Source organism: Frieseomelitta varia, unplaced genomic scaffold (genome assembly GCF_011392965.1).
Source record: "Frieseomelitta varia isolate USP_RPSP 00005682 unplaced genomic scaffold, Fvar_1.2 scaffold_281, whole genome shotgun sequence".
NCBI lineage: Eukaryota > Metazoa > Arthropoda > Insecta > Hymenoptera > Apidae > Frieseomelitta > Frieseomelitta varia.
The window spans coordinates 349,262-363,262 of NW_025110014.1; the positions used below are offsets into that span (position 1 = coordinate 349,262).

The 14,001-nt window shown below is 39.2% G+C and overlaps 1 protein-coding gene across 1 annotated transcript in view; it reads left to right on the plus strand.

Annotated features, from left to right (window-relative positions):
• Window positions 1-350: 350 nt before the first annotated feature.
• LOC122529266 (UPF0489 protein C5orf22 homolog) overlaps window positions 351-14,001 on the plus strand; it is a 558,593-nt gene continuing 544,942 nt past the window's right edge. Inside the window, exons 1-3 of the mRNA XM_043655214.1 lie at window positions 351-560; window positions 773-918; window positions 1,486-1,635. Coding sequence (XP_043511149.1) covers window positions 498-560; window positions 773-918; window positions 1,486-1,635 — 359 coding nt within the window. The 5' untranslated portion in view covers window positions 351-497. The remainder of the gene's footprint in view (window positions 561-772; window positions 919-1,485; window positions 1,636-14,001) is intronic.

Consider the following 14,001-nt stretch of genomic DNA (forward strand, 5'->3'; position numbering starts at 1 on the left):
ATCTTAAATCAATTTAAATAACATGTTTATGTAATTTAACAAAATTGTTCTTTTTGCAAATTGATTGTTACTGATTTTAAATTGTAGGAAAAAGGGTAAATAATATGCGCGTTAGTAGAATTGTAAATCATGTAGTTTTCGCGATATGAGAAAGGTTAAATAATTTCATTTACTCGAATGTCATGTGCTGATTGTGAGTTAGAGGGATCAGGTTTCTAAGGCGTTTCTTTAAGGGGAGCGGGAAGAAAAAAACCACCTTACGAAACTCGTCTCGTGAGAATTTGGGGTACGCGCTTGTGTCCGTCCTTTATTCGCAAAATAATCGTTTGAGCAGCCCGCCTAGTGTACTTCAGTCGGTTACCACGTGCTTTCGTGTGAAGGAGTCTCTTAATCGCGTTCGTGGATGTCGTATAGTTAATTGTTAAATATATCATAATTGCTTTTTTTTTGTAGATTACGTGCGTTCGTTTGTATACGTTTAGTGCTTGGAAAGAAATATGTCATTCCCTAGAAAATACTTCAAACGGATCCCGATTTACGTAGTAGAAAATCATGATGAGGTAAGTTTCCAAATGATCAACATCTTAGTTTGTTTACATCGCAACTTGTTCTGTCTAAATTTTCTCGTTAGCACGCTAGAGGCGCTGCGAGCGCTTTAACCACCGACGAATTGATCACGTGACTAAAAGCGTTGAAATTAGAATCGCGTAACGTTCAATTTAAACGTAATAGAAATTGAATTTCTTATGAAATTTTACATTTTTTTTATTAGGTGCTACCGTTTATTTATCGATGTTTGGGATCGAAACATCTTCCGTTCGAAGGAAACGCGTTCGTGCATTTAGATTCGCATCCTGACATGCTTATACCGAAAACGATGTTGGCGAATACCGTATGGGATAAAAATCAATTATTTAGGTATTTAACATTTTTTATCCTTATTAATAACAAACTTATAGTATACTATTAAATAGAAGTTGTATAATATATAAAAAAATTGTATATTACATAAAAAAAATTGAATTACTTTTTAAATATATTTTCTTATGTATTACTTATTTTATTAAGTATTTATTTTATTATTTGTAAATTTTTGTAATTTTGTTTATTGTATTTTAACATATGTACAAGTACATTTTGGAAAATGTATTGTATTAAACAATTTAAATATGAGAAGATTAAGTAGATCTTTGTAGTACAAAAGAATTTGTACGTTCAAGGTCACTCTCACAGTGTGGGTTGAATTTGTTTATTTTTCAAGGAAGATTAGTTTTATTAATTACACTTTAATTAGATTGTTATTTTATATGTTTTCTAAGTATCTTCAATTAAATAATTTTTTGTTTATTAACCGATATTATTTTATAAAAATTAGTTTGGATTCATAAAATTATTCTTGAAATTGATTTTTATGTTTAATTGTATGTTTTTATTTCTAAATTTCAATTGTTTCTGAAATACTAAATTATATATCTTTATCAATAGTGAAATTAGCATCGAAAATTGGATATTACCTGCTGCGTATGCTGGTCACTTTAAGCATCTGATCTGGGTCAAACCACCGTGGGCAAATCAAATGGTCGATGGCGTAACAACCTTCTTCATCGGCAAACATAAGGACAACGGATCAATAAGGTAAGTTGTGATCTTATTATTTTATTTTCATCGCACGTTAAATTAAATTATGATTGTAAATGCACTGTTAATCATCATGTATTTGTATATATAGGGTGTTCCATAATTGATAGTACAAACGAATAGGAGATGATTCTATGTGAAAGTAAGTCAAAAAAAAGAATAAAATTTTTTCATTTGAGGTTTTCGAGAGAATCGAGTTTATTTAAATTTACCAAATATATTTGAATTTAACTAATTCTAGATGTGATAGAAAATAATAATTAATAAAAGGTTATTCTTCACACGAAACTGAATAAAAAATGTAGAATAAAATTTCTTTGTAAGATGCTTTGTTTTTGAGAAAATTGAAATTGAATATTTATCAAGAACAGATATACTGAGGCAATTTTTAACGAAACATGTTTAAGGTCTATTTCTTGAAAATGACGTCTTAAATGAAAAAATTTTATTCTATATTTTTCACTTATTTTTGCACATAGAATATTCTTGTATCGATTATTCGTGGCTGTCCAGTATGGAATTAGACAAGTTCAAGTATACTTGAGAAATTTTTAAATTTGATTTTCTTAAAAATGAAAACTTTAATGAAAAATTTTTATTCTTTCTTTTTAGACTTATTTTTTCACGTATAATTATTTCCCAGATGATTGTACCATCAGTTATGGAACACTATAAATTGTATGCTTGTAAAAAATAGGTATTTTTGGATTTTAATTTAAATAATGATATCTATGAAAAATAAATAATGAAAATATGAAAGTTTCTAATTGAATTTTTGCATTCTATTAGAATTTTTCTTTGCATTGTTAATGATCTAAGCAGAATTTCATTCGTGAATTTCTTTTCTTCAAATCTATTTTTATTGAAAGAACAGTTTTTTTTAAATATTTAAATATTTCAATAGTAAAGACATTGATAAATACATTAGAATTTCTTGATATGATCCAATTTATCTATGATATATAATGTTAATAAAGAAACATGAAACTAAGGAAAAAAATGAGATGATCAGATAATTTAACACATTTTCTTTTATTTTAACGTGTAAAATAATAATAACGATAGATCCGTAATTGTAGATTAAGTTTTTGGCACGCGTACCCATTTGATTTTTTAATTACAATATGCATGCGGCATATATTTAAAATACGTAAGGAAATTTGTACGTTAAGCGTAGATTAAATTCTAGATAAAACAAACGTTCAGGATGCGTTCATCTTTTGGACCGAGAATTATTTTTCACTTCGTAAAAAAGCGAGCGAGGGGTAAGTGTCTGCTCTTGTGCCGATTAGCATATATGAACACGCCATCTCGTATACATTTGGGATAGCTGTAGTATAATGTTACATGTGTCTTTTCGTACCGAGACAAGCATCAGAAAATTGTCGACAGGTGGTAGAAGTTTTGGTACCAAACGTTGCATCTTACCTTCGCCGTTGCGTGATCTTGCTTTACGTGATAACTTGTCGAATAGTAGAACAGTATAATTAATTAAAATTATAATCAACGCTGTTAATTATAATGTTTTATTTTATGATTAGCATGTTGTAAAATAAATCTGTTGCCAGTTACCAGTCTGTTAGAAAATAATGAACGTCGAAAATTCTATATTGATCGAGATATTGTAATTATTGAAAGAACATTGCTAATATTTTGTTGTGTAGTAGCACTCTTTGATTGAAGAAGTTAATTGCTTTGAAACATTTTTAGATTCGTACAAATTCTATCGTTAAAATACCACAAGTACAATAAAATTTAAAATTTATATTAAACGATTTCATATTACATATTATTGTTTTAGAGAAAGTTGTTTTAACATTCTTCATGTTCGATTAGTTATCATAGACATTTATCATGACAATATTATTGTTAAATTCAAATACTAGATTGGATCACTTTTATAATTGAAGTAACGTATAATTATTATTTGAAACACGTTCAGTATAACGTAGCGACGAAAGACAGCAGGACGATAATGCACATAAAATAATATTATAAGATTTACATATAATTCATGAAGTATATTGTGGTTTTATTGTTCTGTCGTCGTTGTGCGCGCGTTAATCATATGATTGCTGCTCTGTTATGAACACGAGATCTAACGCAGATATTTAAATTCTTACATCTATAGACACGTAACATATTTTATAACTTGATCATTGTGTAATTATATTCAGAGCATGATACGATATATTTAATTAGCCAGATAATTTTAAATTACTGTGACTAACATAATCATTTATAATAAATCAATAGTAATGGGCTTGTCAATTTCCCTGTGATATTTCTTGATCATTGATTTCTTAAGAATACACATAGTGTACTGTAAATAAAGTACAAAGCGTTGCTCATTAATTTCAATGAATATTTAGCAAATTGGAAATTGTTTAACATATATTTGGTAAATGTCTAATATTTTTTCTGCTTTTTTTCTTTCCAATTTTTTTTTTCATAGCTTCGCTATGTCTTTCAAATATCATACATCATATGTTAGTATAATCAAACTTTCAAGTTTCGTTCTCCGAAAATCTGATATATATCGATTCTTTTTTATCCACACTCCCATGATCTTGTCACGCAAATGAGTATCAGTGAGTATTAACGAACACCGTGAACATTTTGAATATCGACTTACGTGGCTCGCGAAATGTGAAAGACACGCGTTGGGATGAAAAGTTGTCACAGTCGGTTAATCTATGATGGAAGGGGTAAAACTTGGTTGACAAGACGCGAGGGTGAGCGCGGGACGAGGCGAAAAGGGGCAAAAGGAAAAAGGCAAGTAAAGTAGCAAAGAGAAGCCGACACGGTGCACCGCGGCGATATCTGCCAAGAAACTGGTGGCCGTGATGTAGCGCTCCGCCGGGACTTGAGTTATGTTTCTCGAATTACCGTGGATATATGTCCGTGAGTGAAGCACGCGAATTATGCCGTTGTCAAGACTTCTCCGCGCACTTTGTGTGCTTCCGTTAACTCCTTATCCGATGAATATTTTGATTGCGTCGATTTTGTTGCTCACTGTGATTACTCATCCACCTAGATCAGAAAGGATGTTTGAAGTTTCAGCGTTTTAAATATTTGTCAGATGTTTATAACAATACGAGGAATCAGGTATATACATACATGTACAATTTAATCAACCAATTATTCTATGTCTTTTCCTCGGATCATCATCATCTCCGAGTAATAAATATCTTGGTAGTTACTCTCATAAATATCGTCGTAGTTACTCTCAATTTATAATACGGTGCAAAATGAAATATTTTTGTACTCTAATGAATTTTAAATTTGACATGTAGATTTTCCTAATTTTTCTATTTGAGTATATATGGATATATTCGAACTTTTACACAATTGTTCGAGGGAACTAACATACTATATTTATACGTATTTGATCGAGTCCGCGAAGTGTAGTAAGGTGGTTTAGATCCGATCATTTTGTATAAAATAAGAAAACGTCGCCGCTGATTATTTTAAACGCGTAAAACGTCTGGTAGTATCTTGGATCATTAACTATACGTGTAACCATTAAAGTGAATTACGACGGTACAACAATTTGCCAGTTACTAATAATTGCCTCCTCGTATGATCAGGATACCACGGGTAGAATATCCTTCTGATAAAATCTAAAATATGATGGCATCGACCGCTTTTCGTCGAAGTTATACATATGTAATCGCGTGTACCCACGCGCAGGTGCCGATCAAGAGTTGCCGATCGATTTGCATTGACGATCCGCAGGATGCACGACTTTCGTTATTCTTAGCTTTTTGGATGCTCTGAGAGAATTTTTTTTTTTTAATGACTCACTTCACTAAATATGCAAAACGACTGAATTTTCTTTGCTAGGAGATTATCGCATAACGATCAAGGATGGTATTATCAAAGCTAGAATGAATATTTTTTAATCGAACCGCATGTATTAGTAACCAACATTCGTAATTTTTTGAATTGACATGCAAATTCTAAAAACAATCGAACTTCGGATTAAATTATCAGATTGATTATTGAAATTTAAAGAATCTGTAGTTTTGCAATGTCTTCTACTACGTTTGGCTCCACATTGGGTACTTATTTTCATTTTGATGTTTTAGCATGAAAATTGAACCACCTGTTTAAATTATTCTATAATTAGACGGAATTTTAATTATTTCAATGGACGCGTGAAAATCGTTTGGTGACAGACGAAAATTTCTCTCTTTCACTCGGGTTCTACGTGTTTCCATTCGCCTTGATTTGCCGTTGACTCTCTTTTTCATTGTCGTCAGGGAAAGAGTCAAAAAGCTCAGTTGTGGGGAGATCGTGACAATGGACAATGGCGCAATAATCTACAATAGAGATCTGCTTGGAGATTCCGTGTCGAATGAATAGGGCCCCTAGGACAATCATCTCGTAAACTTGGTTTCTTTGCATGCTCCTCCCCTATCGTTTCGCGGCGTGTGTTTCTCCGTTCCGTATTTCACGTTTCGTGATTCTGCGGACGCAGGAATCTGAATCACCTACTTATGCGAAGCTGCTCTAACTAAGGAAGTTCCTTCCCCATGTGTTCCATGGGTGCAACGTGACCTACGTTACACCTCGCCGTCTGTTAGTTCCTTAGATCACCCAGCGAGTTCCATTTCGTCGTACGATACGCCAATAATAAAAATCAAGCCCAGTATTCAGTTAACAAATCACACAAACTTTGCAAAATAACAAATGTTTCTCGTTCTCCCGGCGAAAGTGTAATTTAATTAGTTCGGGCTATTACGCCGTAATCGTTACGTTGCGACACGCAAGATTTTCTGTGAACAAACGCTATCAAGCCTTCTTTCCACGAGAGATTCCTGGCTATCTTGAGATAACGATACTCCCTCGAAATGCGCGGAATGTGATTCGCACGAGAACACTTACGTAATTGGGCCCTTTCTGTTCTTTTACGTCCGATGTCAGGCCTGCGCAGATCTCGAGCATTCCTCGAATTTTTGGAAAAACATCGCCGATGTCACGGAATACGCGATCGGCGTAATGTGCCCTCATACCGAGCGCACATGGGAGTAAATACCTGTCGCGACTCGAGAGACTCGACTTCGCGTCCCGGTTCTTTGAATACCGGTATGGTAGAAGCATGTCGAGATTTTCACTCGGTGTCTTAATCGCATAACTTGTTCCCGGTAATGCAAGCGCGGTTTATATTTCCTGCTTTTTTCCACCGGGAACATTTATCACCGCATTAGGAACGCGAGCCGGAGGAAAGTTCACGGGTTGTGGAGCACAAATTGCTCTTTGTCTCGCCGTTTCAATGGCCGTCTTTGTCCAACCTTACCCTCCTCCTTCCTCTCCTCCTCCTCCTCCTCCTCCTCCTCCTCCTCATCGCGAACGACACGCTGACCGCTGTATTATTTACAATTTGCGTCTGTTAAGTGAATAATTGTTTGCGGAAACGTTCGAAATTCACGCGTGAAATTAGTTCTAATTAAATTTCTACCACCGGTATGTTTATTCTGCCTGTTGCTCGAATATTCATCGTGCACGTGTTTTTACGGTACGCGTTTAAGAATACTCGCGCGGCATTTCAATTTTTCTTTCCTCGAGAAGAATGTGAAAATTGCTCGCATCGTGCTTCGTATCCATTAACGTAGATTTTTTTCAGTTTTTCTTGCTCGGCAAGGCTGACATGTGAGTTACTCACGAGATATTTCGTGTTTTGCTTCCATTGCCCCAAAAATGTAAGAAGTGGCTTACGACGACGTTGCGATAATTTAGAGTTAAACTTTAACTCTTTGTATAGCGCAAACTTCTTCGTAAAAATTCACAAAAATTCGCAAATATACATAGAAATTAATTCAAACCGTAATTCTATATCCGGTGTAAGATTTATGAGAAAAAAAAAAAAAAAAAAAGAACGCGTATAAACCACGCGAATTCAATTTTCCTCTGACTGTATCGCTGCGTGTTCGAAGAACAATAAGCAAACGCAGCTGCTAATTGAAATCCCTCTCGCCGATTCTCTTCTGTACGCTTTGCTTTGTCGATCTTATCTAATTTTTACGCTCGTGCTCGTTGCGAAAGAGAACGTTTTTACAGCTAACGCGAGAAGCGCTATCGGTTGTTAGCGAAGGTCGCGCGTAATTAACATAAACGCTTCATGCAACCTGAAGGCGTGACGTCCCGCAGATCCGAATCGATAACGTATTGTGACTGCATCAGGCTGCGTACGCACGTGCATCGCGTGTGCCGCGCTGTGAATTTGTTCTGTGAGGTCGCGAGATTCCTCGGTGAACGCTAGAGAGACTGGTATCGTCCAATTGGTAGCCTTGATTTCCGTGGCATCCAATGGTCGGCGATGGTACACTTTCCAGGAAGAGGTGGCCCGAACTGTCGCCGTTCAGGGTAGGAGTACGGAGGTTGCCTCGAGGTGGGAGAAATTGCAGTTGATAGTGAATGTAATCGTCAGCCATCGAGACTCCTTTTTCCATTATGCCATTACGAGTGTTGTCCATTGCCAAAGTAGAATAGACATTACGCGCAATTCGTTGCGCGAACGTTTTTTCTCTTGTTCTCTGAGATGGTTTAATACAGGTTCGCATGCTGAAATTGCACGTTGAAAACATACATTTCTTAACAGAACAGAGGAAAGTTCTCTATAGGTGGTTATTAGGGATTGCCATTAATCCACGGAGAGGTATTATTTCACTAGTTTATTATCTTAATATCCTCGTTTGGTATCTTAATCTTCTACGTACAGTTAGCTTCTATTAGCTAAAGATTTCATTCCAATTTCTTCTCGTTGTTCCAAGCTATTAATCTCAGTTATTATTATTATTATTATTAGAAATTTCAGTTCGTCACGTTTCATCTTTCGCAACGCAACGCAGTGCACGTTGCCACGTTTCAAGGAAATTATCGTTAATTCACGTATAGAAATGAATTCAGCGCGGATTCAATCGGCGCACGATCGGCAGTGGTATTCCTATATGCCGGTCTATCGGCGATCCAATTATTTCCCGTAGCGGTTAGTATCTGATTCCGTCGAACGATCGATCCATCATCATTAATGCCGTCGAATGAAAGCGTATACAGGTATATTTTGAAGAATGGTAGGGCAATAGGTCGGGACAATAGTAACACCTACACACCCAGGTGCAGCAGGGCCGATGTAATGGGCGCGAAGAAATAAAATGGTGTTGGTTTAAAAAGCAATGGTCGGAGGTGATGGCAGGTCAGGGCCGAGAAGGAAGGTAGCAGCATAGGAACACGTCTCAAGTCGCGCAGGAGCGTGGGCGTCAGTTGGCATATCACGATTGTTGTCAGGTTGCACTACACATATTGCCGGTTTCTTGGTGAAAAGAACAAAAGGGACCGCCACCGGCGTGGACCAATCGCGAGCGTGGTCGCGGCACGACTCGATCCCGAGGAATTAGTAGCGTCGACCTCGCCGGAGGATCGGTTCTTAGGGATCTTGATCTTCCTACGGCTCCCTTCCCATTCGTCGCGATTGCCTTGTCGTAAGCTTCTTCACTGCCGATTGATTCGTCGCGGTTGCCTCCTAATTGATCGTTAGTCGCGTAACACCGAGGCGGGTAACGTCTAGCTGCCTCGAAATGCTCACTCGATCGGTCCGCGCGTATCGTTCTCGAACGAGGGCTTGCTTGCTGCACATAGCTGATCGATCCGTACGTGGGATCTCGCTTGGCGTTTCTCGGTGGTTGCGTGCGAACTCGTAGTTAATTGCGATTGCACGATATGATTGAGGGGGGAAAGATTCTATCGCGCGACACGCGCGTACGTGTGCGCCCGCCAACAAATAAATCTTTTGTGGAAACACATACACACACACTCTCTCTCTCTCTCTCTCTCTCTCTCTCTCTCTCTCTCTCGGATAGACTCGAATGGCTGATGGCTAGCCTGGCGAGATGTTTGAGCGTTTCTAATTGATTCCGCGATTAACGTGACGAATCGAAATGGATCGAACGTTGCGCGCACGTGGTAGAATGTCTACCACGCGTCGTTAAACATTCAAAGTGGCGAAGTTGTGACAAAGTCGGATTTGTTTGTTGCACCTCTCTTGGTCCGGTTTCATCGGAATTTAGCGGCTGACTCGTTGCGAGATCATGGTTGAAAAACTCGACTGGAAAAAAGCTTCGCCAAGCGGCAACTTGAATGACAATTAAAGCAGGATCGGATGGAATTTAGGCCGCTGGGTCCGATTAGGCACGCACGCTTAGCCGGAAGCCTATTAAGCTGGAATTTCATAATGGGGGAGTGCCTGTTGACTATAGTTTCGATTGGTTATGCAACTTTCGTTCGTTACAGTGAACAATCGAGTCTCCTTCTCAACGCGTATCTCAATTAATTATTCATCCGTGTTTCATGACGATTAAAAACTGTGTTACAAACAGATTTATGCATTTTACATATTTCGATGTATCATTTAAACAACGAAAACAAAAGAAAATAGATCTAGCAGTTTATCTTGGTTTCGTTCTGAATGTCAATTGGGATTTTAAATGAAATGAGTCTTTTTTACCAACTTCTACGCGCGAGACGTGGGCAATGATAACGAAACGAAACGAAACGAAAACGGGCAGGAAGTTCAATTTCAAAATGCAACAAGTAATTATGTGTAATTGACGTTGGGTGGATGTGCGCGTACGTGAGAGAAAAAGGGAAGTTCGATGCCTGATTCCTTCGAGTCCAGGGCAGATGTTGGTTTAAGTAGGGTGCCGCATGCGGTACACGTAATTCGGTAAATGTAATTTTCGAGAAATTACAGATATATATATATATATATATATATATATATATATACGTTTAATGCAAACAATAATGTGTGAGGTCTCGTTGCCATGAGCATTGCGCGACCGGCCTCGCGTTTCCTCCCCCAATTACATTCGATTCTCGGTATTACGTACATTCGCATGACTCGTTTTTAGATTCTTTCGCAGAGATACGTGTATTGCCGGGAGGTCCGATCTGGATGATGATGATTATGATGATGATGATGGAGATGGTGATGGAAATTGCGATCGTGACGGACGGTAAATACGTACATCTGTCCCTGAAGCGTATTGTGTAGGATTAAGTTGTGTTTACGGTGTGAATGATACCTTGGCAACTATGAATGATACCGATATGTACGTATCCTGAAAAAAAGTGCTGCGCGAAATAAGCAGCTGTTGTAATTGCAGTTACAACGAAAGGGTATAATTGCGTTGAGAAGTACCGTACAGCGCGTTACGTTGTACGCTATTTGCGCAATTTTTCATCTTCGCACGTGTTCCTTCGATTTCTCAGTTTGAAGTCTGCAAGCTAAAAGTCCAGCAACGTCTCAGGGAAGTAATTTCGTTATTGTTGCCGTTATGTCGTTGACCTATGAAAACATTGTAAAACATACGCTCGTATATTGCGTTACGGTCGTACGCAAGTGAAACGCAGTTATCCGTGGATTTGCATATTTTTTGTTTTAACTGGCAACGGCAGGGAAGAATGTTTCCCAGTGAATAATTCGAAGGAACGAAAGTTTGTCTTGTGCGTGCCAGTTTCCTAGTCCACGATGCAATAAGGTCGAAAAGTTTTGAGACATCGATCAACGCGTGCTATCGTTTTCTCTGTAATATTTTCTCTTCTTTTTGTTTTTTTCTCCTGCGAGGAAAGAGCGGCACGAAAGAAAGAAATTCCATCGTTTATCGACGCGTACGTCCTGTCTCGATTACCCGTATCAGTCCGGTGCATTCAGTGCCGAGCTATACGCAATTGAAATATGAAGACAGCTGAATGAACTCTTTCATTTTTCTACTGCATTTACTGTCAATAGAGCCGCGCTAGTATTATGGCAGATCGGAATCATACAGAGAGCCGTATTCACGGTTATACCGCGCGGGCCGGTCGTGTGTGTTTCACAGACCTCTGAATGATTACGAGTAATGCCTGACCGATTCCATACTCGATCCTCTCCCCCCCCCTCTCCGATTAAAAATAAGAGCAAAATATCTCTCGCGCGGCTTGTCTGGACACACCGGCGATTCGTCGAGGCGCACACTTGAGAATGTTACGTTGCAACGAGCTTACTATCTGACTTCGAGCGAGGTCGTCTTGTCAGAAGCAGCCTTGCAAGGCTAGTACCACGTCAACCACGTACCTACGCGGAGAGAACGGTTATTTTAGCTCGCCTTTAGAAAAATTGCATCCCACTAGAAGCAGCACGCGAGACTCAGCGCCAACAGGAAGAGAGAGAGAGAGAGAGAGAGAGAGAGAGAGAGAGAGAGAGAGAGAGAGAGAATGCGTGGCATTCGAATTGCGGCTGCGCTCGTGAACGCGTAAGGCTTGAAAGAGGGCCGGACAACCCTGCGTTTTTACATTTCTTCGCGTAGTATGGAGCAACGTGTATCGACGGTTCTCGTTCACGCTCATACGGTTACCAATAGTCACGATCGGTCCATATTTAAATACCAGACGGCCGTATTAGGCCTCGGCTCTATTATTTCATCAACCAGATGCGTAATAAAACTGGCTGTCGAGTAGCAACAGCTTGGAACTGGAATGCACCGTTGCGCAATCTCTGCTGTTTCTTTCGGTGCATCGTAAATTTGAAAGCGTCCAGCTGTTCGCAGGCTCTCGGAGAATATATCGTTTGCCAAGGAGTAGTCAGGAGTAGCCAAAGTAGGCAAAGGAAAACTGTTCGTTATACTATCGAACTCATTGCCAGTTGAGACGTACATACGCTCTTGCGTCTCAACATTGTTACATCGTGCGTACGTGCATGCACTGGTCTTGTTCTTGTGGAACGTCTTCTGTTCGATACCCACTTCATATTTTTCTCTGGCGTTATAGTTAGACAGGGAATCGACGTTTCCACCGGATGTAAAAGGGGGTTTCCAACTATATAGCGAACCACGTTCCACGGTGACGAAATTATACGGCGGATTATCTGGTCGCTTGGTTGTCGGCACGGCACTGAAAGCGAACGTACGGTTGGTTTTTGATCTTACCGCGACGATTTGTACCCGCGATCCACGTAAGAAGAACGTGCCCCGTTCTCTTAGGCCTGGCGAAGGGGAAGAGAGTCCTCTTCCCTCTTGTCTCTCTTTCCACCGTTTTTTCTTCGTTCCGCGAGTAGAGGAGAGAAGAGCGGAGAAGGGAGAAGAGGAGAGAAAAGAGGAGTCCGTGGGTAAGATCCGCTGCCGTCTCTCAGCCGTTGACAAATAGTCGTCTTGGTCTTTTCCACGTACAGAGCGTATACGCGCGGCCTTCTGCTGCGCGGTTATACGCGGCTCGGCTCCCGCCATCGGCTCTCGCGATTTCTTTTTCACCCTCGTGCGTTTCACCATGCGCATAATTGCCGGTGGGTGTCTCGCGTGAAATGCAGCTGCGCGCATGCACATTCAGACGTCTGTCAAGACACCGGGGACGTTCGTGCGTAGGCAGCCGATGCCACGACGCCGGGGATAAGATCGGCCCCGAGGCCCGGTGATCCTCTCTACCGTTCCTTCTTTCTTTCGTTCTTCTTCTTTTTTTTTCCCTTCTCTTCCTTTTTGTTCCCTTTTCCCTCTCTTTTCCTTTCTTTTCTCGATCTTCGATCGGATCGCAGGAAGAAAGATACCCCCGGCCAAAAGTGTAAATTCATAATTTCCCCGAGTATCGCGTTTCTCGTGTTAACTCTTTCCGTAATCAGTCCAGCCCCGGAGAAATTTGCAAGGCGTGTCGCTTTGAATTATTCCTGCCTCGTGTATCATTGTCGCTTCGTTGCGGCTGGTATTCGACGGTCGCCCGTTTCCCTTTCCTCGTGTCGCGATGGCTCTAGTGTATTGAAATGAATTTTTTATAAAGGGCGAAGATAAGATTCTGCGTGATAGGCAACGTCGGCAGGTATCAGTTTATCGTTCTCGATGATATCGCTTCTTACTCGATATTTATCTAATATAATACGCCATATGCGTCCTGTAGGAAAATTTGTATCGGTAAGCATGGTAACTTCTGTAGCGTTGTCTCCGTGTCCGAGTTCAGCATGTAATGTTCTACTTTGTTCAGTGGATACTAATACATCGAAGCACTCTGCGTGTAGATTTGTCAGTCAGAAAGAATTATCCCAGATAAAAAAATACTAGATAGTTATGAATGATGATGTATTTTTTAGGAGAGATTATTTACAATATTTTTACAAAGTATCTCAATCTGTACAAGGAATCTCAATCTTATTCAATTACTTTTTGGATGGCGTATATCGTACGATCGATTAGTTATTGATTTACATAATTTCTAAAATTTATTTGACTGAAAATAATTTATCACGAGATCTCACCTTGTACAAGTGAAATTAATTCTTGACTCTCTTCGAATGCGTTTTTCAAGAGGTCAATCACGCGAATGATTTGTCCCTTTATTCGT